We start from the raw sequence: 27,797 nt of genomic DNA on the forward strand, positions 1-27,797 counted from the left end.
TTTTCCTGTTCTCCCCCTGATCTTTATTAGCTTCATTTACAGTTCTGGAAAGCAAGAAGGAATTAAGTTTTGACCAGTGATAATGCAAGTATCTGTCTATTTCTGTTCCATTGTCACATATCCTTGACATAGCAGCAGAAGCTATTAACTCCATTTTGTTTGCTCAATGGTTGTAGAGGAAACATCAGGAATTTTTGCCACTGCTCTCAGTTTGATTCTAGGGCCTGTGTGAAAGGAGTTTCTTCTTTGTGTTACTCATCATTCTCTCTTCTCTCCAATCACTCTTCCAGTTTATATTATTTTTCTATCCAGATTTGTTCATGGCACTTTGATTTAGCCAGTAGGTTTGTTGTGTTCTTTCCCCTCCATTAGTAGTATGGTGAAGAGACTCTTGCGGGCATCTTTCTCTCAGTCACAAGCAAGTCTCCTTGTGCCTTGGGTGAAAATTTCCCATTCAGATAAATCAGCCTGCCACGTACAACAGTTGCAAAGACCTGGCCGCAAAGCTGGAAACCCAAATATGGGGTCAGCTAAGGTTGGAGGGGAAAAAGAAAGAGAGAAAAAGTAAAGACAACAAGATTGCTCTGATCCATCCATAGTAGATACCTGCAGGACAGCAAGGAAGGACAGCGATTGCAGCACCACGGAAAGCTCCAAAGGGACCAATTTGCTCCAATGTGAATTCAGGTCTTTTGATAGGTGTCACCACCAGCCCTTTTGGACTCATAGGCACATTTGGGATTTTGAGAAACTGCTATGGGCACCACCACAAAATACCTGATCACTGGGTGTTTCTTTTAAACATATGTTTTGGCACTCTGCAGTAGCTGCTTCTTTTTGGGAAGAGGTTATTACACAGATAAATTTTGTACTGGAACAGTCTTTAATATTAACAGATGTACATGCTCTTTTAAATTATTATTTATGTGCTTCATGGAAATTAAGAAATAGTCAGCATCAGTGGATTATCTGCATCCTTTTCACAGCTAAAAGACTGATATTACAACATTGGATAAACACTCATCTCCTATAATGCAATAGACTGAGGAACTTCAATGTTTTCAATATTTGAACAGATGGCATATAGACAACGCCTTCAAATGGATACATTTGAATATTTTGCTTTTGTTGAAGCCTATGTATAAATTGCTAGAAAGTTGTATGCATTGCCTATGTATTCATTGCTATGGATATATACAGATCCATGTACACATATTTTTAAAAAGGAAAAGTAATAAAAAAGTTTTGCAGGTGCATGGGGGTGCCACACTGGGCATCCATTGGAGGTGCCTGTAGGTGCTGTATTCAGAACCCTGCCGTATGAGTTCCTACATCCATTCTATTCCTTTCAGCCTCCTCCTCACTTGAAGAGTATAAATTCTTAATCCTCTGGCTTGAAGGTGAGCACTTATCTTTTCTGTGGCTTCCCACCTGGTGCTGACAGCTTCTTGGGCCAGTGTATAAATGAATTTGAATGGGGCAAACCCTCTGACACAGTGACTTCTGTCCTGAAGAAGGTAAGACTGAATAATAGCCCATAAATGACAAAGCTGGTAAGAAAACAAGGAAGCAGGTTGTTGTGCTCACTCCGCCTTACAATTTTTGTTTGTTTTTGCCTGCCAAGCAAAGTGGTTGATGGGGTTGAGATGACTAAAGAGCCATTTCATTATATCCTTCACTATACAAACAGAATAGTTGGGGTGTCCGATTTGCCTAGCAGTAAAGCCTGCTCTTACTCATGAATTTTACAGTAATTTACAACAAGGAGACTGAGAGTGGGAGTGGGGTTTGGGTGGGCAGTGGGAACACTGGGGAAATGGAGAAAACATGAGCCTTTCCCATACCTTATTTTCATGATGAATTATGTCTTTAGTCACCTGAGGGAGGAACAGAGAGGAAGTCTTTGTAATATGCACAGTTTGGGAATGTTGCTGTACGTCAGATATTTCCCCCTTAATATTCTTGTCCTTGTGCTGTCTTCAAAGAGAATGGGAACCTTTCTAAACGGGTGCTTCCCTGAATCTGCTTGGACTATGGGGTACTTCCAGATGAGCCTTTTACTGTGCAATCACTCTGCCCCATTCATGGAATTTTACAGGAGGCTCAGATGTCATTGTCTTGAATTTGTAGCCCTCCTGTGTTTTCCTACTGCTTCTTCCATCTTTTTTCATACCAGGGGGGAAAACGGTTAAGATGAAAAAGACAAGAGTGTTAGCACTAGTAGCCTTCTGACAGCAAGAATCCTTTACATTACAATTTGTATGGCCAATGCTTAGACCCATTGGCCATACAAAGTTTGGTTCTACAGTCTGAAAACTAAGGGCATGGCTAGATGGGGCGATATCCCAGAGATTGCCCCGGGATCATCCCTGTGCATCCACACGACACACAGGGCATCCCAGGATCAGGAAGGGATGATTCCTCCCTTTCCCCAAGATATTGTCCTACCCTTCCATCCTGCTTTTTCCCGCGGTCCTGGGATGATCCCGAGACCGCGGGATGTGTGGCCTGCCAGCGCATTTCCCTCATCTCCTCACGAGTAATCATGAGGAGCTGGGAACTGGGCACGGAGCTCTTCAGTAGCATTGTGCCCATCGGGGGGTGGGGGTGGGATGGGGGAAGTGGGAAGTTTTTTTTTTAAAAAAAAAAACCCTCACAGTTTCGTTTGAGTGCTTGTGTGCTCCTTTTCCTTTAAAAATAAAAATCCAAAATGGCGACAAGGGCGACGATCTTGCGAGCATAAAATCATGAGATCATCCCCCTCAACCCCCCTCATCTAGACATGCCCCCAGTGTGTCAAGACTACTCTCTTGCTAAGAAGCATTAACAGAGGTCAAAAGTGTTTGGTTGAAACAACAATCTGTTATGATTTTTATATTGGAAACTTTTAAGAGCAAGTGACTCTTGGGATCCCTCTGCCATACATTTGGCACATTTAATTCTCCATTTGGTATCGCTTGCTTCTTCTCTAGAATGATGGGATAACAGTTTATTAAATTTATATGCTGCTTTTAGTCTTGTCCCAGCCCCCCAAGGTGACTCCCAGAATAAAAAATTGTCCCATCATCACCTCAAACTCCTTTTCTGGATTCCAGATCACCAAGTCTGCATCCATCCCTGGACTAAGCGACCCTTTGCGGTCATCCAATCTGCTCAGAATAGCAGGATTTTTGCACATCAGTTGCACTAGATGATGGAAGGAGAACCCTCTAGATTTGGCAGAGGTCCAGAAGAGAGGAAGACCTGCATGAATTCCAGTTACAACCCAATCAGTTAATTTAATTCACATAGTGAAAAATTAAACTATAGCATCTTTATCATTTAAATGGAATGGGAGGTTTTGAATGTGGTGCTGGCTTGCTATGCCTGAGGATACTAATGAAACAGGGGACAACAGGGTATCACCTCCCCTTTTGGGGAGGGATCATAGCTTGGAAGTAGAGCATGTGATTTGCATACAGAAGCTCCTTGTGTCCCATTTCTGGCATCTCCAGTGAGGAGGACAAAGTAGCAGGTGATAGAAAAGACCTGAGGTGCTGGAAAGCTGTATCCACCAGAGCAGACAAAACTAGGTTAGACAAACTGTGTGACCTAGTATAAAAGAGCTTCCTGCATTCATGGCTTGGGGGTTCTCCTGGAGCCATCTTTCTCATTTGAAGCTCTAGTGGCCTCAGTGCCATGGTGTACCTTCTATCAACTTGAGTTGTTAGCCCAGTTATGCCCCCAACTGGACAGGGATATGTGAGCTTCAGTCATCTCTACTCTGGTAACCTCCAAGTTAGAATTACTACGTGGGTCTGCAGCTTGTGCAATATGCAGTGGCTAAATTGATAACAGGGACAAGAAGACCCAAACATATAACACCAATACTGGCCCGCTTCCACTGGCTGTCTGTATGTTTCTGAGCCTGATTCACAGTGTTAGTTTTGACTAGGGGTGTGCACGGACCCCCCGCTCCGCTTCACTTCCAGATCCGCGATTTGCGGATCGGGCCGCTCCGCCCCGCCCCCGCTCCACCTATGTCCACTCCGCTCCGCTCAGAGCTCCGTTTCCCCCCCCATAGGCTTGCATTAAGCTAAAAAAGTATACAACTTTTTTTCTGTTAAAGTTAGAAACCTCAAGTTTGGCACCATGACACCTCATGGAGGTATACACACGCACACCAAGATTCAAGGCAATCCCATCATCCCCTGATTTTTGGGGAATTTATGAAAATCGGGCACCCCATTCACACCCCTTTCCATAGCTCCGTCAATTTGCATGTTAAAAATCTCAAACTCACCACCATGAAAGCTTATCCAGGGATACATACGCACACCAAGATTCAAGGCAGTCCCATCATCCCCTGATTTTTGGGGAATTTATGAAAATCGGGCACCCCATTCACACCCCTTTCCATAGCTCCGTCAATTTGCACTTTAGAAACCTCAAACTCGCCACCATGATAGCTTGTCCAGGGATACATACGCACGCCAAGACTCAAGGCAGTCCCATCATCCCCTGATTTTGGGGGAATTTATGAAAACCGGGCACCCCATTCACACCCCTTTCCATAGCTCCGTCAATTTGCACTTTAGAAACCTCAAACTCGCCACCATGATAGCTTGTCCAGGGACACATACGCACGCCAAGACTCAAGGCAGTCCCAGCGGCAGAGCCCGGTAAAGGACCAAGGAAGAGGGGGACCTTACCTGCCTCCGTCCGTGGTCCGTCGCCGTCTTCAATTGAGCCCGCGGTTCCACCAGGAAGTCTGGGCCGCAAGCGGCCCAGGCTTCCTGGTGGAACCGCGGGCTCATTTGAAGACGCCGACGGACCGCGGACGGAGGCAGGTAAGGGAGAGGAAGGCGGGGAGGGGGGTTACCGGGCCCTGCCGCCATCGCCGCATGGGCGACAGCGACAGCGGCAGGGCCCGGTAAACCCCACTTACCTTTCCGGCGGAGCTCCGGATCAAGGCGAAGGATCCGCCTTCACCTCGATCCTCTTCGCCACGCTCCGCTGGCCCCCCAATCCTCTTTGCCTCCGCCTTAAGGGCAGGTGAAGCCCCCCGCTCCGCTCCTGCTTCTCCGGTCCGATTAGAAGGGGAGCACATCCCTAGTTTTGACGTATAAACTAAACAAGGCTCGGGGTCACAATGACCTGATGGAGCACCTTTCCCGGCCAGCATGAACCTACACATACACTATGCTCATCATCTAAGGCCCTCCTCCAAGTGTTGAGGCTCAGGTGGCAACAAGGGAGAGGGCCTTTTCGGGTGTGGCCCACTGATTATGGAATGAACTCCCCAGCGAGGCTTGCCTAGCACCAACATTATTATCTTTTCAGTGCCAGGTTAAGACTTCCCTCTACTCTTAGACATTTGGCAGCATATGAAAAGTTTTTTAAGCAGGGCATAGGATTTCCTATTGTCGATTGTTAGCTGTGTGTGTGTGTGTGCGTGTGCTGTCTGCTTATATGTTTTTATGTAAACTATTTTTATAGTATGTATAATTACTGTATTTGTAAGGTTTTTAATTCTACAAGCTGTCCAGAGAACTTTGGCTGTTGGCCAGTATAGAAATGTAATAAATGAAATGAAATATTCTTGAGTCGTGAGAACAGTCAGTTTCATTCTTAGCAGCATCTGCTCAAGGGATGAAGAGAAGAAAAAGAAACATGATAAATAACAATAATAATGTAGCTCATAAACATCTTACCAAATTGTAGTGAAGCAATCCCTGCCTGAGCCTGGAGGAAATCTCCACTGTTCAAATCTTTCAGGTCTCGGGAACAAGGAGTATGGGCTGAGACAACCATATCTATCTGTCCTGCTTGCAAAGCTGCCCACAACTGCTCCTACAGACAGACAGAGTTTATGTCAGGAAAACATGTTCACAGTTCTCTTGGAACAACACGAAGTAATCATCCTGTTAAGATGACAGTACACCCACCCAGGGCTAATATGGGGAGTGTTGCCATCTTGGTTTTTCTGCATCTCTCAGCCACCAAAACCTTCTTAAACATTTGGGAATAGGAGGCACTACTTTGCAGTGATTCTTCGCCACCTAACGGATAGTTCCAGAGGGTTACGTTGGGTGATCTCTGCCTTAAAGATCTGGAAATTATCCTAGAGACACTGAATGCTATTTAATATCTACTTTCAGAGGCTGGGGAGATTGCTCATCAGGCTGAAGTGCATGCCATCAATATGCTGGTGACACCCAACCCTATTTTCCTTTTCATCAAATCCAGGAGCATCCACGGATTCCTTGAATCAGGGCTTTTCTAGAAGAGGACTAATAATAAACTGAATCCAGATAAGACCAAAGTTGGTGGCTGATTACTGTGCTTGTGTACTTGAGGAATTTCCCTAGTTCTAGATGGGACCATGTGCCCCTTGGGCATGCAGTTTAGGGGTGCTTCGAGACTCAGCTTTGCTCTTGGATGCCTGGCAGGTGTTGGCTGTGGCTAAACTTTTAGCAACTACATTTCATACACCAATATCTTGAATATCTTCTTTTTTAAGGATTAAGGATGCAGCCTTAATCACTCTTAAAGGGAATCATACCTATCGAACTAAATGGGACTTACTTTTGTTTAAGTATGTTTGAGGAAAAACGAAAAGACTTGTTTGCATATGTAGTCAGAGAAACTGCCCAGAGAGCTCCGGCTATTGGGCGGTATAGAAATGTAATGAATAAATAAATAAATAAAGAAAGAAAGAGGATTTTGTACATTATTTATAATACTTCCCATTATATGATAACCCTAGAATAGGATCTTGATCTTAGCTGTTGGTGCCTCTTACTGATGCTTTCAAAGATTTGCTTCCAGTTATCAGATCAAGATAAATATGCCACCTACAATGGGGTTTATTTGCTGTTGCAGCTTACAAAATGAAATATATATTTGTCTATACAATTGCCATTGCCTGTAATGGTGCTCCTCTGATATCACTGTTTTTGTTTAGACTTGCCCCTACATACTTTCCATTTATATGTTGAAATGTCTCCGCATTTTTGTTTGAGTATTTTATTTACACTTTGCAATGTAGCATTTCAGTTCCCTCTATTTGCATTGTGATTTTAAATTATCATGACCTATGATAACAATAAAGCTGACTTGACTGAGCTGCTGTTTTCCTTTTCCTTTTTTACTTTACATCACTTTGGTTACAATCAGTAAAAAGCTGAATAAAAATGCTAATAAATCATAAATGCTGAAGTGGCTAGGAACAGAGAAAGAACAAACAAAGCTAAAAACTGAGCTTTGTAGCCAACATGAAGCAGCTGAGAAGCACAAAGAGCTTTTCCTTCCCTGCTTTTCCAACACATAACCTCTAGATGGCAGTTTGGTATAGTGGAATAGCACAAATACAAAAGTAGAGATAGCATTTTATTTTGCTTTCTTTAAATGATACAACATTTCCTCTGTTGTTTTTTAAACTTGTTGAAAGTGCTGTTTAAAAACAGAAGCAAAACTGGAGGGTCATGCCATCACCTAAAAACCTGTAAACAGCTGTGAGTAGAAGATGACAAGTGCACAATAAATGCATCATGTAGAAAAGCTCCATCTGTCTAGCAATATTGCAAAGCAGGTTCTTCAGCTTTAAAGCTACTCCCACTTATAAGACTTATACTACTGCTAGATTGGAACACATATAATTTCATAGCACACAGAAACCACACTCATCCCTCTGCCCAAAAGTCATAAAAGTCGCTTGAGAAAAATGGAATATTGATGGAGAAATACTCAGAACAACAGATTGGGAAGTGTACCTTGTCTCATGTGCAGGAGCCAGAGATTACAACTAAAATAAAATGGTAGTGTAGATTGGGCCAGGAATCTGAGGTTTAGCTACCCATGATAGAAGTGTGGTAGCATGTGCCCATGTGCAGCCTGATGCTCATCATAAATTTTAACATCTTTTATTTATTTTTCTTCTGTTCTTTTTTCTTATTAATGCACACAATGCATTAAACCAGTCAATCATTGTAGTGAATTGTCACTAGCAATTAATCATCCATAGGTTGGGGCTGAGTGAAACTCCATAAGTGTGTGTGTGTGTGTGTGCACGCGCGCAAACACACACATGTGTATGCATGCACACTCTTCCTTGAATGCTATTTTAATAACCTTCCATGCCTTATTCATCCAGAACAACCTATAATTCCAGCAAACAAGCAAAGTAGAGTGATCACATACTGGCTCATTCCATTGTTTCTGAATTCTATTCTTTTGGCTTATGCTGTTGTTGTAGACATTATCAACCCTATTTTCTAAATGAAACCCATGTTTTCCTGCATATGTCCTCTCTCAGTCATCGCTTATATTTTCAATGCTTAACCTTTCCCTTTTTAATTTTAATTTTTGCTATATTTCTCATTTCCCATATACTCCACAATCTCCCACCTGGTTGTTTTTCTCCCTGATAGGAGGGCAGCATTTGTAGTAGGTGCCTCCTGGAGGAATGCATTCAGATGCCAGGCTGAGGTAGTGGTGGGTCGTTTCTACAGTGATCGGTGCTCCCTTTCGCCGAGCATCATTGATGATGGGCAAAGCTTGAGCAGAGGAGAGATTAATGATGTGGCACGGAATCCTATTAGGTAGAAAGCATAGGACAATTAAACGTTCATTGATCTTGATCTCTCTCAGTTTTGCCTTTCATTTAATTCCGTAATTCCTGAGGGCTGACAGAGTTATTCTATGGCAAGTGTGGCATTTGTTCAAGAGCAGGCAGATCTGAACAAGAATATTCAAAAGTTAAGTACATTGTATATTATAGGGCATATCTACAAATGAAACTCATTTGCTATACTTGAGAAAAAGCAGTTTCCAAGCTTTAACTATTTGGTGATTGAGAGTTGAAGACCCCTGACCCTCACACCAGGGTCCCAATCTAGATTGGCTCCCCCATGCCTACAATTTACTTTTTAAAACCCATTCACACAATTGCTAATTGCATGAATGACATGTCATCTGTTCAGCCTCACTTCCAACCTAAGCTAGACATTTAGGGCACAATCATATGCACATTTAGATAGAAAAAGTCTTACAACTTTTTGCTGGCTGGAGAATGGTGGGCATTGTAGGCCTTTTTTCTGTCTAAATGTGCCCTTAAAAAACAACAACGAGCTGCTAACAAGGTCATTGACTCACTTGTACTGGAGGCAAAGCTCAGCAATGGTGACGGTGGCCTCCACTTCCATGCTGTCAGGGTGTGAATCCAAGAAAGTGCTGTACTCTGTGGTGTCTGTGTGGGCAGAAGAAGAAAAAAAGATAAAGATACCCATCCTACAAAAGTTAATGCTGCTGCCATAAGGATGGGGAACCTTTGGCTGATCCGCGACTCTATTCTGCCTCCATACTTGCTGCAGAGGAAATGAAACCACTTCCTCCACAGTTGATACAGACACCAATGGGGCTGGTGAAGCAGGGACAGAATGCTCTGTTTCGTCTACAGGATGTAGTGAATCAGTCTGGAAAAGCAGAACCCTCCATCCCTGCTTCATCGCCTGGATTGGCTTCTGTGCAAGCATCACCCAAGCCGGCTGCAGGTGCAGCTGCCACTGCCTGTGCTTCTCTGTGAGGGCAAGATCAGCAGTAAACAGGAGCTGCAGCCAGCAACCAAGAAGCGCTGCCCTGCTGCCAGAGTAAATGTGTCAGAGTTGAAGGTGTCACAAGGCTCTTTGTTGTTTCTGTTCCCAGCAGCTCACTGAAAATTAAAGGTGCCATGATGAGGCTCAGAGTACAGTACAGCTGGCAGCCTTCCCTAGCTAACCAACACTGTTAGGCCAGCAGCAGCAGCAGCGGGGACAGCAATTGAAGCCCATGCAGGCAATGGAACATTTGTGTGCGCAAATGTGGAACTGGCCCTTTGGCTTCAGTTCTAGGGCTCCAGGAAGCGTGATTGCAAAAAATTTGGATGGGTTCTAGCAAGATTATTCCAAGTGCTTGAGTGCATTAAAATACATGATATTTCCTTAGGATAGGTCCTCCCAACTACCTGCACATCACAGGAAAATAGTATCCATTTCTTGTGCAACTCAAATCTTCCTCCATTCTATGTCATAAAGAGGAGGCCATTCGGAGTATTTCAACTATTTCTCCCTAGACAGTTTATTGGCTAGGGATGCTGCTTCCTTGCAGTCTCCTCTGTTATCCACACTCTCTTATCCACCCCTTTGATGGCTTCTCCTCTGTTATCCATCTCTTTGTTAAGCTGAGCAAACAATTCAATTTGCTGGAATACAAAGGAATGGCCAGGGGCACGTGATGAACGGGGTGGGGGTAGGGCAGGGGGGATGCAGGTCTCCTGGCAGACACATTTGGTGGGGTAAAAGGAAAGGTACTGGCCAGAGAATGAGCATCATACGTACCTTCCAGGACAGGCATTGACGGACTTGGCTCCTGTTCTGCATGGAACTGGGTAGAGAGTCCCAAATGGAAATAAGGTGTAACATTTTTTTATATATATAAAAAAGCTGCTACAGGAAGATAACAACTCAACAACAACATTTTCCCTTTAAAATCAAAAATCAAAACAAAAGTGAACTGTCACCTCAAGTACTTAATTTAAGGAGGGAAAGTGCATTAAGGGGAAAAAAAATCAAATCACCGAGGTATGTACTGTAAGAGCACCTGCCTTTTCTGAGATTTACTGCTGGGAAAGGATTTGCTCTAAATGGACAGAAATGCTGCCTATTGCCCAGGAATCTAGTTACTCCAGGAGTCTGTCTATATGTGGGGAAAGCCCCGGGGTGACTCCGTAATTGTGCAGTGTTGATTACATGACACCGGAGCCATCCCAAGGCTTTTCCCTGAAGCTCCAAATAAAAAGGTTGGGGACTTACCCCAACTTTTTTCTGTGGGGTGGGGTGACGATGGCACATCTGTCATCTGTCACTAGTCCAGGGTCACGCTGGAGGCATGGCTGGGCAGATGGTGACCCCTGATTGGTCGCTATCTGCCCAGACAGGGGGAGGGCCAGCAATCCGAATGCCCACTCGAACGCCTCTGCATGCTTCTTCCAGCATCATCAGGAGGGGTGGGGGTTGAAGAAAGAGAGAGAGAGAGAGAGATGGGCAGAAAATATAAGTTCAGCTACAGGTGCTTCTGAGAGGGCAGGAATGCTTGGTGGGGAAAGCCCCAGGTGGGGAAAAAACAGGAGGGGGGATGCATGGATGAGCAGCGGCACTCGCGTGGCAGAGGGGTGGAGCATGGGGCGGTGGTGTTTCCTCCTCCTCTGAATGATGCAAACCCTGTACTTGCTCCTTGCCATGGGAACAACCCTGCAGAAGTGCAAGTGTGGGGTTTTGGGGGCTCGCAACGCCAATGCATCATCATGTTGAAATCCTGGATTAGGATTCTGGTTATGTTTCCATGGATTTACTAATTGCTGAGGAGCTGAAGGAATCAGAAGACTCAGCAGAAAACTTAAAGGTCAACGTTGTACCTGGACATTGATGTCATGATTGAATAATTGGTAAATTGATTGTTTCAATTAAGGGATTGCAAGCAGTTGCATCACTGTACAGTTAGCCTATAAAAGGAATGTATTCCCATGTACATGTATCACTCAGAAATGATCATTCAGAAATGATCACTCCATCACTCCATCTATGTATCAGAGCTGTATTGACTGACCGTATGTAAGTATTTGTGATTGCCATAACTAAATTATATTTTTATATGCCAGTAAAGGTTTGTTTAAACCAATTGAAAATCTCAGTCTTAATCTGTGTCTGTGCTGACTTTGCTGGAAACCGTTGCAAATACTCTGCTATAAGGTTATTGGCCAGAAGCCCAGTCTGGAAATAACTAAATAAGGTTGTATATAAACCACCATATCGCAATATATAGCCCCCCTCCCGAATAATATAGTCTATTGCAATAAGTCTTAACTATACTATGGCCCTTGGTCCTGTTCTGCCTTGCACATGTTTAGGTGAACAAGTAATCCCCAAGAGCAAGAGAGTGTCAAATCCAGATTAGGCATTTGATAGATTAGAAAAGATACAGGGATGGCCTAAGACATTTTGTTGCCTGAGGCTGAACAAAAAAATGTCCCCTGCAGAACACAGGCTGTGTTTTTTTTTGGCATCGGAGGCAGAAAATCTCACAAGCACCTCCCTCCCCCTCTCTAGCAATAAAAACACAATATTAATAAATTCAGCAGCTAACCATTTGCTACCCTTGCATGGCACTGAGGGTGCTTCCAGGTGAGGCTTTTAGAGCAATATTGCCATGCCTCATTAATGGAATTTTACAGGGGGACTCCAATAATATCATCTTCCACTCATAACCCTCCCATGTTTTCCCTCTGCTTCTTCCATACTGCAAAAAGTCAGTCAAGACAATTGCTACACAATGCCGTCTGAGTTGTAGAGTTAGGATCCTTCCATCTGGAAGCACCCTTGTCCTGCAGTTGCCCTGCCTTATTCGTGGAATTTTACAGGAGGTTCCAGTTGTTTTCTTACGGCTTTTTCCATTTCTTTTCTTTCCAGAAAAAAACAACATTAAGGAGGAAATGCTGTTCAATGTTCATCTAGAAGCATCCTTAGCATCACTTGCCTCAGGAGGCTGTCTCACTTTGCCTAATGGCAGGGCCAGCCCTTTAAAGAGAATTTCAAGAGAAATCGCAAACACAGGTACCTAAGCTCAAGGTTGAGTGGAAGTGTGGGAACCCAGATCCTTACCAGAAGCACACAGTCTATGTCTTGCAATTCATTCATTGCCATGTGTAAATCCTGCAGACATACATGGGCAAAATCCTCCACACCAGTGGCCATCAGGAAGCACTGAAATCCAGGAACACCAGCCTCCAGCATCGGCAGGAGCTCAGCCTAACACATATGGCACAGGGAGAAGTGCTCAGAATTCCAGGGAGCATGAGGTGAGGTTAACAAGACAGAAAGCATGCTCACAAGATGAGAGGAACAGGAGAATGGTTGAGGTGTGCATGTTAAATTCTGTTCTCTTCCAATTCCTGCAGATACATTTAGAGCAAAACCAATGGAGCGTGGGCAAGTACCAGAATGATCAGTCCCATATCTCTGAAGAGGATCAGCTAAATAGGGCACCAGCATAGGTCACAATGGGATGAAAGGGGGTTATTTTGCAAGAGGGAATTGGGCACCATAAACCCAATATTTGCTTGAAATTAAGGGGAATAACTCTAGACATCAGGCTCATTTTGAACATGCATATTGACCATAGATGAGCCCAAAAATCAATGGTTCTTCTGACTGCAAACCCTTCCCCTTTCTCTATACAAAGGTAGTACCATCCTTTCTCCAGCAATCCATCTAAGGAGATATCTTTTGGGAGACACTGTTAACTATCAGAGCCTTAACTGCAAATGGATTAAGGCCTCATTGATTCAAGAACTACACTCCATAAGGCATTTAGTACATGTCTCAGGGGCTGGAAGGAGCTGTGTGTGTTTTAAGACTGCAATTTTGGGAAGAATTACAGGTATCTACGCTTCCATTTAGAATAAATTTTCTCACTTATGTGTTAGGCTTTGGTACCATCCAACAGGCCCCAGAATACATGAGCCTTCAAGGCTGTGCATTTTGTATGTGGGAATGGCAAGTATAAATTTGCCCCCAAACAACACACAACTGGAAGCATGAGCAGGGACTGTCTTGCAGATTATATACGAGTCTGAAAAAGACACCCATGCACCTTCAAAGTGCATCTGTGTGGGTGAAGCCGCAATGTGAAAGGCAACTTAGGACGTCTCATGTAGGGAAAGCCAGGTTCCCACCACTCTCTTCAAATGCTGCCAGTACCAGGTTAGAATGTCTGTCTTTTGCATAAGTTTTATTGTGAGGTCTATTGATGGATTGATTGTCAGTCTTTCTCATCTTACGTGATGGCTGGCTCCATGAAACATTTGATAGGCCAAAGCATTCTGTCCAAAGCAGGGTATGGGGAAAATACTCTCTCCCTTAAGTCAAAAGGCATGGAAGCCTGGAGTGCATTGCATTTTTTTCTCACTGGGAATTTAAAATAAAAAAGATATTTGAACTTATTGTATAATAATTTTGTGTCTCAAAAGGGTCAGAAATCAGAAGGGAAATGCAAAGATTAGCTAATTTCCCCAACCAATACAAGGTATTGTATGAAAAGCGAAAGGCCAGGAGAGCACTCAGCTTAGATGGTGTTGGAGTCAAGAGTGACTCTGAGGATGTACAGAATTCCTTTTCCACACCACCAATTAAGTACAATTCATCCATATGTATCTGTGTCTGGTGTTGGGAGACAGGGCTTCTAAGTCAACTAATTTGCTTTTCTGACACACCTTGGGCTTTACCATCCATCTCTTATTTATGAAAGTGAGCACTGCTTTCAAAACCCTTGGATAAAATACAGCAGGGATGGAGAACCTCTTATTTATGGGACAAATGCAGCCCGCAGAAACTTTGGATCTGGGCTGTGGTCTCTCCTCCAATCACTATAATAGGGCAGAATCTATCATCCATTCATAGCATCTCGTATTGGATGAATTGTTCTGGGGCACTTCTATTTCTGGAATGCTCTGTATTTCTCATGTCTTTACAGCCCTCCATCCAAAGAAGATAAGCAGTTGTGCTGATGCAGTTGCGTTGCTGGATACAAACCTGATTTCCAGGTATCATGCCACCCCAAAAGGCAACATCAACATGGCACTGCCCCTTGGCAGACTGCAGCTTGGCATCAAGGGCAGACAAGCTGGTTGTTGGAGGACAGGAATATCTGAGTGTTGGGGAGGCAAGAGAGGAAGAGGTTACCTGGAAAGCATCTAAATTTGTAAACCGCCCAGAGAGCTTCGACTATGGGGCGGTATATAAATGTTGTTGTTGTTGTTGTTGTTGTTGTTGTTGTTGTTGTTAATAATAATAATTTGTGTCCAGGTTTGCTTCTAACGCAGTCTGTCTGCCACTCTTGGGCCTTAGCTAGACCTAAGGTTTATCCTAGGATCATCCCGGGGTCATCCCTGTTCATGTTACCTAGGGAGGTTGTGGGCTCTCCCACACTAGAGGCCTTCAAGAGGCAGCTGGACAACCATCTGTCAGGGATGCTTTAGGGTGGATTCCTGCATTGAGCAGGGGGTTGGACTGGATGGACTTGTAGGCCCCTTCCAACTCTGCTATTCCATGATTCTATGATTCTATGTAAATGACACACAGGGGATCCCGGGAGCAGGCAGGGACAACCCCAGGACGATCCCGGGATAAACCTTAAGTCTAGCTAAGGCCTTGGAGTACACAATGGCCTGGTTCAGACAACATGCTAAACCATGCTGCTTAACCACAAAATGGTCAACGGAATGCATTCCATTAACCATTTTGTGGTTAAGCAGCATGGTTTAGCATGTTGTCTGAACCAGGCCACTGTAATGCATCTTAATATATCCTATATACAAATATATGAATAGCAAACTCATATGGATTATCCAAAATGGCACCGTAGAGATACAAGAGGAGAGGTCTCAGTAAACTTGGCGGGACAGCAAGGTTTGCAGAAGGTAGCACACACAGCTCTCCCTCCTCCTCACATTTTATCCTCACAACAACCTACTTGTGAGGTAGGTTAGGCTGAACGAGTGAGTGACACCCCCAAGGTTACCCAGTGAGCTTCTTGGCTGAGTGGGGATTTGTACTTGGGTGTTTCCAGACTAATCTTGGTATTTTCTCTTTGTTAGCTTCCTTGGAAAAGTGTAGCATAAATTTCTTAAATAAATGAATAAATAAATAACTACTATAACACATTGAATCTCAGTGTTAATGTTTGATGTGTGAGTGTTTTTTGGTGATGTGTTATAGTTACGTAGATGTCTTTCCAAGGAAAATCCATGGATTTTTGGTACGGAAACTGAATGTTCAAATACACCCATGTTTACCTGTCCTACAGCATCTGGATATGACCAGTAGCTGGCACTGTAGGACCATAGATGGAATTTTAGGAATTATTTATGCAGGGGGGCAGGGAGAAGGCTCCTGCTATCAGAAGAAAAGCCTTCATTCTGTACAGAGTGTTTTTTTTTTGCCCAGGGTGTTTTTCTAGGTACAGAAATCTGTAAAATGGGCCCGAGCACACGGCTGGGCAAAGTTAATTCATGTTGTGATACAGAAAGCAACAAAGATAGTGGGTTGTATCCAGTCCAGTGTGTCCTCAGGGATGTTCATTCCTGGGGAATTTTGGCCCCCTCTTCCCCGCTACAGCCCCACTTAGAAAGCCTCTCCTGTGGGTCCTTGGGAAATACCTGGGATGTGTGTGCAGCAGGAGATACAGCAGGGCAGGAGAACTGGAGAAAAGCAGGAAGAGGCAGCAGCTTACATTGCCTATACTCATTTACACTGTAGTTTTTACGCAATAAATGTTGATTGAGCTGGGGAATCTCCTTGTGCATCCCACACTTAAATAGGAAAATCCTTATCCCCTCCCTCCAGCCCCCTGGCACCTTACAATGGCATGTTGACAATAGTGGTGATGCCTCCTGCAGCTGCAGCCTTAGTCGCTGATGTAAATCCCTCCTGAGCTGAATGTCCAGGCTCACAGATATGCACGTGAGGATCTATTATCCCAGGCATGACCATGAGGGCTCCAACATCTAGTATCTGTAGACATAAGAGGTCATGAGACTTACAGGTCAATCCAGAACATTCTGGCTTCATGGATATGCCCTCCTAAAAAGACTGCGTCCTTTAAAAATAAATAAATAAATGCTGAATTTTAATTATGCACACAGTTTAATAATTTAGCCTTTGGGAATGCTATAGAAAGCTTTAAAGAATGATGGTGCAGCATTTAAAAGGGTAAGAAACTAGAAACCACATTTCAAAATCTTGCAGCTATAATTCAGTGCAGAGTAAAAATAAAAGGCTCTTCGAGTGCAATCCTATGCATGTTTAGACAGAAAAAACTCCTACAATTCTCAGCATTCTGGGAGAAGTACAACTTTTTTAAATGTCTAAAAATGGGGTTGCATCCTTAAACCCATTAATTCTGTGCAGGATTGTGGTCCACAACAGTCATGATTTATACAAATATTCCATACTTTCTTGGATTATTTGGAGTCAGTGGTGCCATGAGGCTAGGATTTTGGGGCAGATGTCCAGGGCCCCTCTTAGCAGATTGAGCAAGAGAGGCCCTAAATGCAGCAGAGCTGATACATTGCTGTTTAAAGAAAGACCCCATGCCGACAAGACCATTTGAAGTAAGTGAAGTTATGCACATTACTCTCTAATGTGTATTATAGAAATCTGTAAGATGGGTTGAGCAAAATAAGTTCATTGTTGTGATATAGAAAACAATACAGACAATGGGGCTGGGAAGAGAGGAAGGGTGTCAACACCAATAAGTCCAGAGTCCAAAATTACCTACTTGCACCATTCTTGGGTGGCAGCATTGAGAGATTTCTTGCTTACTCCAGCTAACATGTTGGAAATAACTAGAAACCGAACAGGAAGATTCATCAGAGCTGTTTACAACACACCTGAATCATTTCTAAAAACTTACTTCTTTGTAGCACACAGTACATAGTTTGTCAGTCAGTAAATTGTTTTGAGTGTGCTAGGAGGGCTCCACCCCAAATATCCTAAGAGCTTTAGATGGCATCGCTACCATGCTGTGATGCATCCTTCAGTTGTGACATGGCAGCCATATTCTCCACATTCATGCAGAAAGAATAGCAAATTCTGTTGCAAATGCATGAAAGTAACATGCACATCTGTAATGCAACCCTTCCCCTTTTTGCTAAAGTTCCTTTTCATTGTGACTCTGATGTTGGACTATCTAGGCCCTCAGCCTCATTCCTATGCTGGAGTTTTCAATGAAAAAAATCAGGTTCTGATTTATGCTAATTATAGGAAACATTCCCCCACCACCCAGCCCAGTGATCCAGCTTCCAGTAGGCAAAGAGGGAATGTCAGGGGATGGAAAAGAACGGATTCCTAATATTTTTAGTGAATGACTAGATGAATTCAGGCATAGCAACTATGTCTCCTCTCTACCTCCAAAAATTCATTGATTTCAAGCAGCTCAGCTGCATTTTATGTCATTCCTGATTAATTTTTGTCTTCGTTTTACTGTCCAGTCATTGTGCATTCCCCAAGGATGCTCTCATTGTCTAGAATTTATTTGTGTGCAAAACAGACCTCAGAGTCAATTTCATGAGTTTACATCTTGAATGAAAAGGAAGAAGGTGGAAACAACAAAGGGCATATTTATACTACAAATTTATGTTGCGTTTACTACTTTAACTATCATGTTTTCTCCCAAAGAATCTTGAGAATTGGAGTTTGGTGAGATGCTGTGACTTCTATATTAGATATTCTAGGCTGACCATATGGAAAGGAGGGCAGGGCTCCTGTATTTTTAACAGTTGCAGAGAAAAGGGAATTTCAGCATGTGTCGCTTGTATGCATGCAGCACCTGGTGAAATTCCCTCCTCATCACAACAGTTAAAGCTGCAGGAGCTCTGCCTTCTTGACCAGATACAAAAGAGGGCAGGGCTCCTGCAGCTTTAACTGTTGTGATGAGGAGGGGATTTCACCAGGTGCTGCATGCATATAAGTGACACCTGATGAAATCTGTACAGCACCATGTACATTGATGGTGCTATATAAATAAATAATAATAATAATAATAATAATAATAATAATAATAATAAATCCCCTTTTCTGTACAGCTGTACCGAAGCCACTGGAAGGTTTGGAGAACCAACAGGGTTCAACACCCCTGTTCATTCCCCAGTGTAAGTCAGCAACCAGGGCTATTCCCATTCTCAAATCAGTCTGGAAGGCAGATTGGAACAGTTCAAAATAATCAGTTTCATTAAAAATCAACAAAGAATCTTGTGGCAACTTAAGGACTAACACATTTATTTTGGCATAAGCTTTCATGAACTATAGCCTACTTCACTTGAGAGAAGCCACCGCCTTCTCCAACAATTGACTAATAATGATTATCCAGGATCATAAGATCCAAGCAGCAGTGCTGCTTCTCCTTCTCCTTCATTAACGCAGGAGGAATCATACCCTCTCAGGGAAGCATTTGCTGCCTCTGAGACCCAGATTGGAAGACCAGCCCTAGTTGATTTCAATAATCAGGAAATACAAGATTCTAAGTGCTATTGACCACATTTAATATTTATTTACTATGCTATTTATTTGATTGATTTTGTTTTAAGCTTGTAGGCCTGATTATAGAATCAAGCAAACTTCGGGCTTTCCAAACCAACTTTAAATTTTACTTAAAATTACAGAGTTCAAGACTGCAAATAGCGACACTTTTTTCATTTTGTTAAGGAATATTCTGGAAGTGAACATTCTTTTGCAGGATTAGGCATTGCTGGCCTAATTCTCATAGATAAACCTGAGTGCTATATCACTTCTGGCTGCAGATAAGAGGGTGGATGTCACATGATTGATTCATATATACTATACACAGTCCATCCTACCTCACAGGGTTGTTGTAAAGATAAAATGGAGAGAAGGAGGATTGTGTATGCCACCTTGGGTTCCTTAAGGAGGAAAAAAAGGTGGGATATAAAGGAAATAATAAATAAATAAATAAATAAATAAATAAATAACCCATGTCTACTTAATGGAAGCTTCACAATTAATCAGCTCAGACTTGTACTGTGAATGCACCCTAAGTATTTGGCACCACACATGATGCACACCACTCCTCCATAGAGCATTGCCCGAGACTTGAGATCTGTTGGAGGAGCCCTACTCCGCATCCCGCCAACGTAACATATATGCTATGATGGGACAAGGGAGAGGGCTTTCTCTGTTGTGGCATCCAGACTGTGGAATGCCCCCCCACCTTGGAGGCCTGACTGGCGCCAACATTGATTTCATTTCGACACCAAGTAAAAAAATGGCTTTCTAACAAAGCTGTTGATGGTTAAATTCACTAAGATGGCACATTGTTTTAACTGTTTTAACTGCTTTTAAATTATATATTGTTTTAACTTGGTTCATGGTTTAATTTGTTTTTAACTGTGCATATTTATTGTTTTATACTGTATGCTTTTATCTGTATGCCGCCCTGAGATCTTAATGATATAGGGCGGGATACAAATGTTTTAAATAAATAAATAAATAAATAAATAAATAATAAATCCACTGTAAGGTTACTCTGGTTGGAAGGCCCAACTATGTTATGCCAATATTACCCCAACATTACAGAGCCACCAGGCTAGCTGCACTATAGGATGGCTCTGGGAAATATGAAATCTACAGGAAAGAAAGCAGTATGTCATTTATATGATACTGGCTGGTTCACAATACTGTAATTCATTAGCAATATGGTACACAGTGTTGCTTCAGCAATTGGCTGGCCTAGCTCTCTTAAAATAGCAATGCCAGAGGTAAGTTTCCAGGAAAATGTATAAGAGCAATTTCCTCCAAAAGGCATTTCTGGAAAGAGGGCAGATGATGAAGTCTTCCATTTGTAAGCCTCTTATGTTTTCCCACCACTTCTTCCATCCTTTTTCTTGCTGCAAAGAATTGTTAAGGAAGGGAAGAGATGCCTTTGATTGGTAGCGCTGGGAGCTGTCCATCTGTAAGTACCGTAAATTGTATGCTGAAATCTCCTCAATGGTAACTTTTAGGTGGACAGTTAAAACATTTTTATTCAGCCAGGCCTTTCCTTTAACCAGTTTTAATGTCTTTCCTGCTAAAAGCAGTTGGGGTTTTGGCTGTTTTAATGTTCACTGTTTTTCATTTTTGTATCGCATAATTTTTATGGTGTAAGCTACCTTGAGAGCACTTCCGAGGGCCAAAAACAAGGATAAAAATAATGTTATAAAGACAAGTATAAACACAGAGATATAAAAATAGAGACAGACTTTTAAATCTTTAACACAGTAGGGGAGAGGGTACAAAAGAGAGTGCAAGACCCTTGATGGGTGAAATATAAAACTGATAGCTCCGGAGTTCTGTTGTATACATGCAGCATTGTTGACCACAATTCTGGTTTGAAACCAGAACATTAGTTTTTCTTGAAAAAAATGTATGACATATTTTTCAGTTCACAATGGAGAATTGCCTATAGGGTAGTCCTTTATTTATTTATATGAATTTACTTTATATACATTTATGCCACTTTTCTTCCAAGGCACCCCAGATGGTTTATGCTTTTAAATACAGAAAGAAAGAAAGAAAGTTACAGAAATAAATAAATAAATAAACCAAACAAACACCGGAATATAGTTCTGTCAGCCCAGATGAAAGTCTTTTCAGGAGCTGATGATACAAGCTCCCCAGCCTGGGTTTCTCTTCTTCAGCCTTCAGGACACACAGGTCTTAAGTACCCCCTGGGAAAAGGTTGCCCTAACAGTCTTCTCAGCATTAGTCCATTTCAGTCACTCAGGAATACTGTGGAGCTGCATTTTCATGTTTCAATATGAACTCATGAACTAAATGGCAGGGGATTCAGGATGGACGAAAGGACACACAGTGAAACTGTTGAATTTGATGCCATAAGATGATGTGATGGCCACCAATCAGGTGGCTTTAAAGGGGGATTGGACAAATTCATGGAGAATAAGGCTATCAGTGGCTACTAGTCCTGATCATAGAATCATAGAATCATAGAATAGCAGAGTTGGAAGGGGCCTACAAGGCCATCGAGTCCAACCCCCTGCTCAATGCAGGAATCCACCCTAAAGCATCCCTGACAGATGGTTGTCCAGCTGCCTCTTGAATGCCTCTAGTGGGGGAGAGCCCACAACCTCCCTAGGTAGCTGATTCCACCGTCGCACTGCTCTAACAGTCAGGAAGTTTTTCCTGATGTCCAGGATGATGGCTGTATGCTACCTCCAGTATCAGAGGCAGTACGCCAATGTACACCAGCCACTGGGGAACATGAGCAGGAGGGTGCTATTGCTCTCATGTCCTGCTTGTGGGCTTCCCGTAGGCATCTGATTAGCCACTGTGGGAAACAGGACATGGGGCTGGATAGGTCTGATCCAGCAGGGTTTATGTATTTATTTGACTTGTACCCTGCCTGTCTACCAAAAGTGGCACTCAAGGCAAGTTCTTCTTACATCCTGCTGGCCGTATCTCACACTGATGACTCACATGCATATATATATATATATATATATATATATATATTGTAAGAAATAGAAGCAATAGCATTTCTTCCAAAATGTAACATAGAGAGTGAGCGAAATGCATGGGTTGCTCATGGGCAATTCACAAACAGAAAAAAGTGTCAATTATTAACCTAAAAATATGGGTGATACTGTTAGCAGCAGCAGGCACTGATAAAAGGTCATTGGCCAGGCAACTAAAAGTTCAACTGGCAGGGGAAAAGGAGTAAAAAAAACAAACAGAACACCTTACTGTGGTCCGTACCCAATGCATTAGCTGTGAATTTGATTCACTGCTCCTCACTCACATTATGGCTATAGGGCCTCATTCTCCACTCAGTTACATTGAAGTCAATGGAGTCACGGCAGCGTAAAACCTGTGTAACCAAGTGGAGAATTGGCCCCTAGGGATGTAATGTTTGGTATTGGGATAGTTCCCTTCTGCAAGCTGCCTCGTGTAAGCTCTCCAAATACTGGGCCCTGGATATATTTCCCTTTCTCTTTCATAAAATTGTTGGGAGCTGTCTCTCTGAAGGAGTGTTTTCTACCACACGATCCTGCCCAAACCCTTCATTCTCATTATTCACCTTCCTTTGGGTTCCCTTACCATATGGAAATAGGCAGGTGATGACCAGGAAGAAAGTTTTCTCAGTCATGGTGCCCCATGGAATACCCTCTCCAAAGGCATCCCAAAATATTTTATAGCTGGTCAGTTGTGTTTTTACACCTTGCTGGATTTGTAGGATTTACTGACTTTGCTGATTCTTGGCTGATGCTTCTGTGATTTTATGTAGAGATTTATTATATTACATTGATTGCTTTTTTTGTAAATAGCCATGGGAATTTTGCACTGAAGAGCAGCCTATGTATTAAATAAATAGATGCAATTTTATTTGTTTGTTTGTTTTATCTTTATCCCACTTTTCTTGGCTTCCATGGCTCCCTCCACTTTACAACAACCCTATGAAGTAGGTTAGGCTGAGAGGTGTTGATGGGCCAAAGTCCACTGAAAAAAGTTCATAGTGGGGATTTTAACCCACACTTTCTCCACCCTGCTCCACACCTTTACACTACACTGGTGCTCATATTGTATTCATATGTTCTCATGCCAGTCATAATTGGATAGTTTAGGACAGCCTTCCCCAACCCGGTACCCTCTGGGTGTTTTGGATTTCAACTCCCATCAGCATGGAACACATGGCCAATGATTAGGAATGCTGGGAGTTGTAGTCCAACACATCTGGAGGCCACCAGGTTGGGGAAGGCTGGTTTAGGAGGAAGAGAGATACGTAACAGATGTAAGTGATGTCTCATCATGTAACTCTATGGAGTAGGAACTGCAGGCAAGAATGGGGTAAGTGTCATCTAGAGCTAGCTCAGAATTTATCATCCGTACAGTTTAACAAAACTTTATGGAGGTGAAATGACATGGAGTGTGGTGTGGTGCATATGCATATGAAACATGTAAAAATGTCAGTGCTATCTAATTTTGATTGATATTTTAAATGGTTCAAAATAATTTGGAAATGGAATACGTCCATAAAATATTTGTGAATTTTCATTTACACATCAACATTTGAAATCTCAACACTTTTTATAACAATACTATTTTAAGATGATATTTTGTTTTAATTTTCAGTCCATCTATCAGTTTTACCATTGACCTAAATAAGGCTACATCATTGTTGCTGACTGGCAAATTGCATCCTATGGATTTTATTCCCTCTGGCCAGATAAATATAGTTCACTATCTTTGTTTAGTTCCTACTCTTATCTTTTAACTAGATTCCCTCCTTCATTAATTTTGGGTAGTCTGGCCAAAGTTATCTATGCTCTGGTAATCACCCATTTAGACTGCTCTAATGCATTATATGTGAGGCTGCCTTTAAAAACCCTGCAGTTACTAAAGAATGTAGCTGCTAGAAAACAAACAAACCTCTTACTGGCAACACATCTAGTTGATATTGAACAAACCCCGCTGGCCCCCATTCTGTCTGCAAGCTCAGTTCAAGGTGCTTTCCTATAAAACTTGTCATGGCTTGACACCAGGGGTGTGGCCAGGCACTTAAAATATTTGAGGCTCAGGCACAAATAGGACACAAATCTGTATAAAATCTGCATATGCTAATATTGAAATAATTACTGGGATTCATTTAGATTTCATAGGAGACAAAACCAGCCAATAAATGTCTCATCTCATCTAAATCATCTTGAATAAATTTTTAAAATAAATTTGCATCCTGACCCAGATCATCCCAACCAATGGATTTCCCCCCCTAAGCTCAATCGCCATGATGGGGAAGATTTGTAAGGGGGGGGTTGCGGGGGGAGGGATTTGCAACTTGTGAGAAGGGGAGAGTTAATTCTTCCCTCCCCAACTGCAATCCCTCTTGAAAATTGAGCCCTGGACCAATGGACACTCACGGCTCTGTAGAATATATCCAAATCCCTGGGAAATAGATTTGGGGCTGAGGATCTATGGGTCTAGGCCTAGCAACACCCCTGCTTGAGTCTCGAGTATTTAAAGGAATGCCTAATATTGCATCAACTCATCCAGTCATCTGCTAATGCTCCAGTTGTGGCACCTGAGTTTTTGAAAATATCATGAAGACCAACCTGGCACTTAAACTGTTATTTTCTCAGCACTAGGCCAAAACCTTTTTATTCTCCCAGATTGTTAAAAGAATGCTGGATGTGGGTCTGTTTTTAATGCTGCTTTGGATTGTACTTTTGGGGTTGCATGTTTGTTTTACAGTCTTATTTGTTAAACCTACCTGGAAACATGATGCTGAAGGGCAGCATAGGAATCTATAAACAAATTTTAAAAAGCCATTAGATCATACCTTCTCTCCACTGGTTCTGGCCCAGTTTCTCTTTGGCAGAACAGCAACAATCTTGCCTTTGGAAATGACAATCTCTGCTGGGCCAATAGTATTATCCATCACAACTCTGTTGCTTCTTACAACCATAATCTCTGAACCCACGTCCACCTTGGCTGGCCCTTAGTTGAAATTCATAGAGAGGGAGAAATCGGGGGGGGGGAAACCCAAAAACATCTGCATCACTTCTGATTTTGCTGTTTCTGTTACATGCCCATAGTAAGATACTATTTAGTGCACTGTTGACTTGTCCTTGTATTTATACATAAATCAGGCAGTATGGAAGAAGTCTGGATATTATTCTTTAACTTCTCAAAATATGGAAACAAGGCAGGCCTAGGAAGGAGTGTTGGGTGGTATCTAACTCCAATAAAATTAAACTTAATAATTAAAGAGAACTCGATACTTTGTTGGAGAGGATGTCAGGAGAAAGGAACGTATATACATATGTGGTGGAATTGTGAACATGTACAAAAATTATGGAAAATGGTGTATAGAGAAATAAATGAAATAACTGGAATGGATTTAGAAGAAACACCAAGTGTAGTATTATTATCAATGTATGGAAACCTTAAATGTAATCAGATGGAAAAAGAATTAATAACGAACCTGTTAACAGCTGCAAAGTTAATGATATCCAGAAATTGGAAGGTTCAAGGAGATTATGATATAGAAGATTGGTATAAAGAAATATGGGATATTGCTATAAATGATAAATTAACATGTAATATTAAATTTAGAAGGGGAATAACAAAAAACAATGATTTTGAAGAGATATGGAAATTGTTCCTAGAACATGTATTGTTAAAAGGGAGAGGAAGAACACCTCCAGAAGAATCAATGCAATTTTGGAAACTAGATCCTGAAGGTGGGGGGCACTTATAAATGTGAGTTAGTTAAGAAGTAGAATGTATAGCTAAGAAATAAGAGGAATGTTATGTTATGTATGTATTTGATTTATCATGTGTTGTTAAATAATAAAAATTAAAAAAGAGAAAAAAGAAAAAAGTAAGGAGTGTTGGGGAGGAGTGCCATTGGTGCCCCCCCAGTCAGTTTTGTGGGGCCACCTGGAGGTTCAGCTTTTCACCTCCCCCTCCGCTCAGCTTAGCGCTTCCATCAGCTCAGCTTAGTGCTTCCATCAGCTCAGCCCCTTGAGAGCAACCCCAGAAACTAGCTGAAATGCCCAGTTTTGGAACAGGCCAGCGAAGCTTGTGAAGTGAGCTCTGCTGATCTGTCCCATTCTGGAAATGAACTTTTACTCTCTTTTCTGGGATTGTTCTAAGAAGCACCAGCACCAGTTTCCCGTTGTACCAGCAGTGGGTTCCTCTGGTACAGTGGGTGCAATGCAATCATTTTTGTTTCAGCGTTATTGAAAGTTGTAGCCATTTTATGGGTATTCATTTGAACTGGATTGGACTCCATGGCAACCTAGCTACTAACCATCATGATCTGAGAGTGGGATAAATCAAAAATAAAACTGAATGTAGGTAGGAATATATACAGAGAAGTGAATTAAAACAGCTCCTGTTGTAAAGAGCGTGCTGCGTAACTGACAGCAGAGGAATGGAAATAAGTTTTTGTTTGTCTCCCTTGGCATGATAAATGGTGAGTGTCAGGAATCATCCCTCTCTCTTGTCTGGGTTTGGAACCCGTGTATGGATTGACCTTCCCTTGTGTTCAGAACTGTGGCGGTGGCAACAGAGAAACTACATTGATGGGGGTCACATCACGGTAGCAGTGATTAGCTTCGACTGTTCTGGAATTTCTTTGAGCCTGTAGCTACTGACCATCAGCTATACGATTTCTGAAACATGTAACTGTTAAGCTTTTGCTACAAGATTTCCTGTAATAAAGAAGTCTCACTGATTTGGGTGTCCTGCGTCAGTGTGCCAGAATGTGTGCTTGCCTGAGGGACTGGGAAACCAGGCAGTGAGCAATCTCTGCCCTGCAATATCTTTCCCTTTCCTTCTCATTCCACTTCCTCTAGATCTGGGTTTAGACAGCTGAGGACTTATCTTGGGTTGTTTCCAGACAGATGGCTCCTAGCACTAGCAGTCAAAAAGCATTGTGCCTGTATTCCATATTTTCTTTCTTAACAAATTGCTTTTCTGTTGTAAGAAAAAAGATGGAAAAAGCAGTTGGAAAATATAGGGAAGTCATAGAATCATAGAATAGTTGGAAGGGGCCTATAAGGCCATTGAGTCCAACTCCCTGCTGAATGCAGGAATCTACCTTAAAGCATACCTGACAGATGGCTGTCCAACTGCATCTTGAATGTCTGTGCTTCCCTATGTAATTGGTTCCATTGTCATACTGCTCTAACAGTCAGGTCGTTTTTCCTGATGTCCAGCCAGAATCTGGCTTCCTGTAACTTGTTGAGGATGACAATGTCTACCCATTGCCCCATAAAATTCCATGTTTGAGGCATGGTAATTGCAGGAGAAAAGCCTCCTCTGGAAGCATCCTTAGTTTGTGCTGATGCTGCTATAATAACATTCTGAACGCAACTGTTGACAGTGGGCATGCTCTATGACAACACAATACCAAAAGAGTCTCCCAAATGTCCTTGTTTCCTTTCATCCTTCAATTGGAACCCTCAACCTAGGACCTCTTTATCAGATTATGCTAGGTTCCCTCTGTCCAACGGCCCCTCCACTCACCTGCCTGGGTGGCACTGCTTTTCCGAGACATGTTAAGTTGGTGACAAGGATCAAAACCCCTTGGCTATTGCTTCTTGCTATTCGTTTGGCTATTCCTTCTTGCCTTCTAATGCACCTTTACATGAAAATGTTACAAGACCAAAAATCTCTGAATCACAGAGTAAATTGCTGCCAGTTGGGTCTAGA

General features: G+C 42.4%; 1 protein-coding gene across 1 annotated transcript; it reads right to left on the reverse strand.

Annotated features, from left to right (window-relative positions):
• Window positions 1-27,797, reverse strand: LOC134402191 (allantoinase, mitochondrial-like). The gene is made up of 12 exons (XM_063131540.1): window positions 27,612-27,797; window positions 24,916-25,073; window positions 16,432-16,583; window positions 14,604-14,718; window positions 12,675-12,821; window positions 10,356-10,401; window positions 9,136-9,229; window positions 8,389-8,575; window positions 5,694-5,832; window positions 3,071-3,243; window positions 1,845-1,877; window positions 1-530 (listed from the first exon to the last, which is right to left on the reverse strand). The coding sequence occupies exons 1-12, from the start codon at window positions 27,640-27,642 to the stop codon at window positions 369-371; spliced, it is 1,437 nt and encodes a 478-aa protein (XP_062987610.1). The 5' UTR covers window positions 27,643-27,797; the 3' UTR covers window positions 1-368.

This window comes from Elgaria multicarinata, chromosome 8 (genome assembly GCF_023053635.1).
Source record: "Elgaria multicarinata webbii isolate HBS135686 ecotype San Diego chromosome 8, rElgMul1.1.pri, whole genome shotgun sequence".
Taxonomy (NCBI): domain Eukaryota; kingdom Metazoa; phylum Chordata; class Lepidosauria; order Squamata; family Anguidae; genus Elgaria; species Elgaria multicarinata.

What these genes read in the sequence shown, in the direction of transcription:
- LOC134402191 (XM_063131540.1), bottom strand. Translation starts at nt 27,642, where the DNA reads ATGTCTCGGAAAAGCAGTGCCACCCAGGCAG. An exon ending in CCAGAACCAGTGGAGAGAAG is followed by an intron (nt 16,584 to 24,915) that starts GTATGATCTAAT and finishes TTATGTCTACAG; the next exon opens with ATACTAGATGTTGGAGCCCT. An exon ending in ATCCAGAAAAGGAGTTTGAG is followed by an intron (nt 1,878 to 3,070) that starts GTGATGATGGGA and finishes TTCCTCCCTCAG; the next exon opens with GTGACTAAAGACATAATTCA.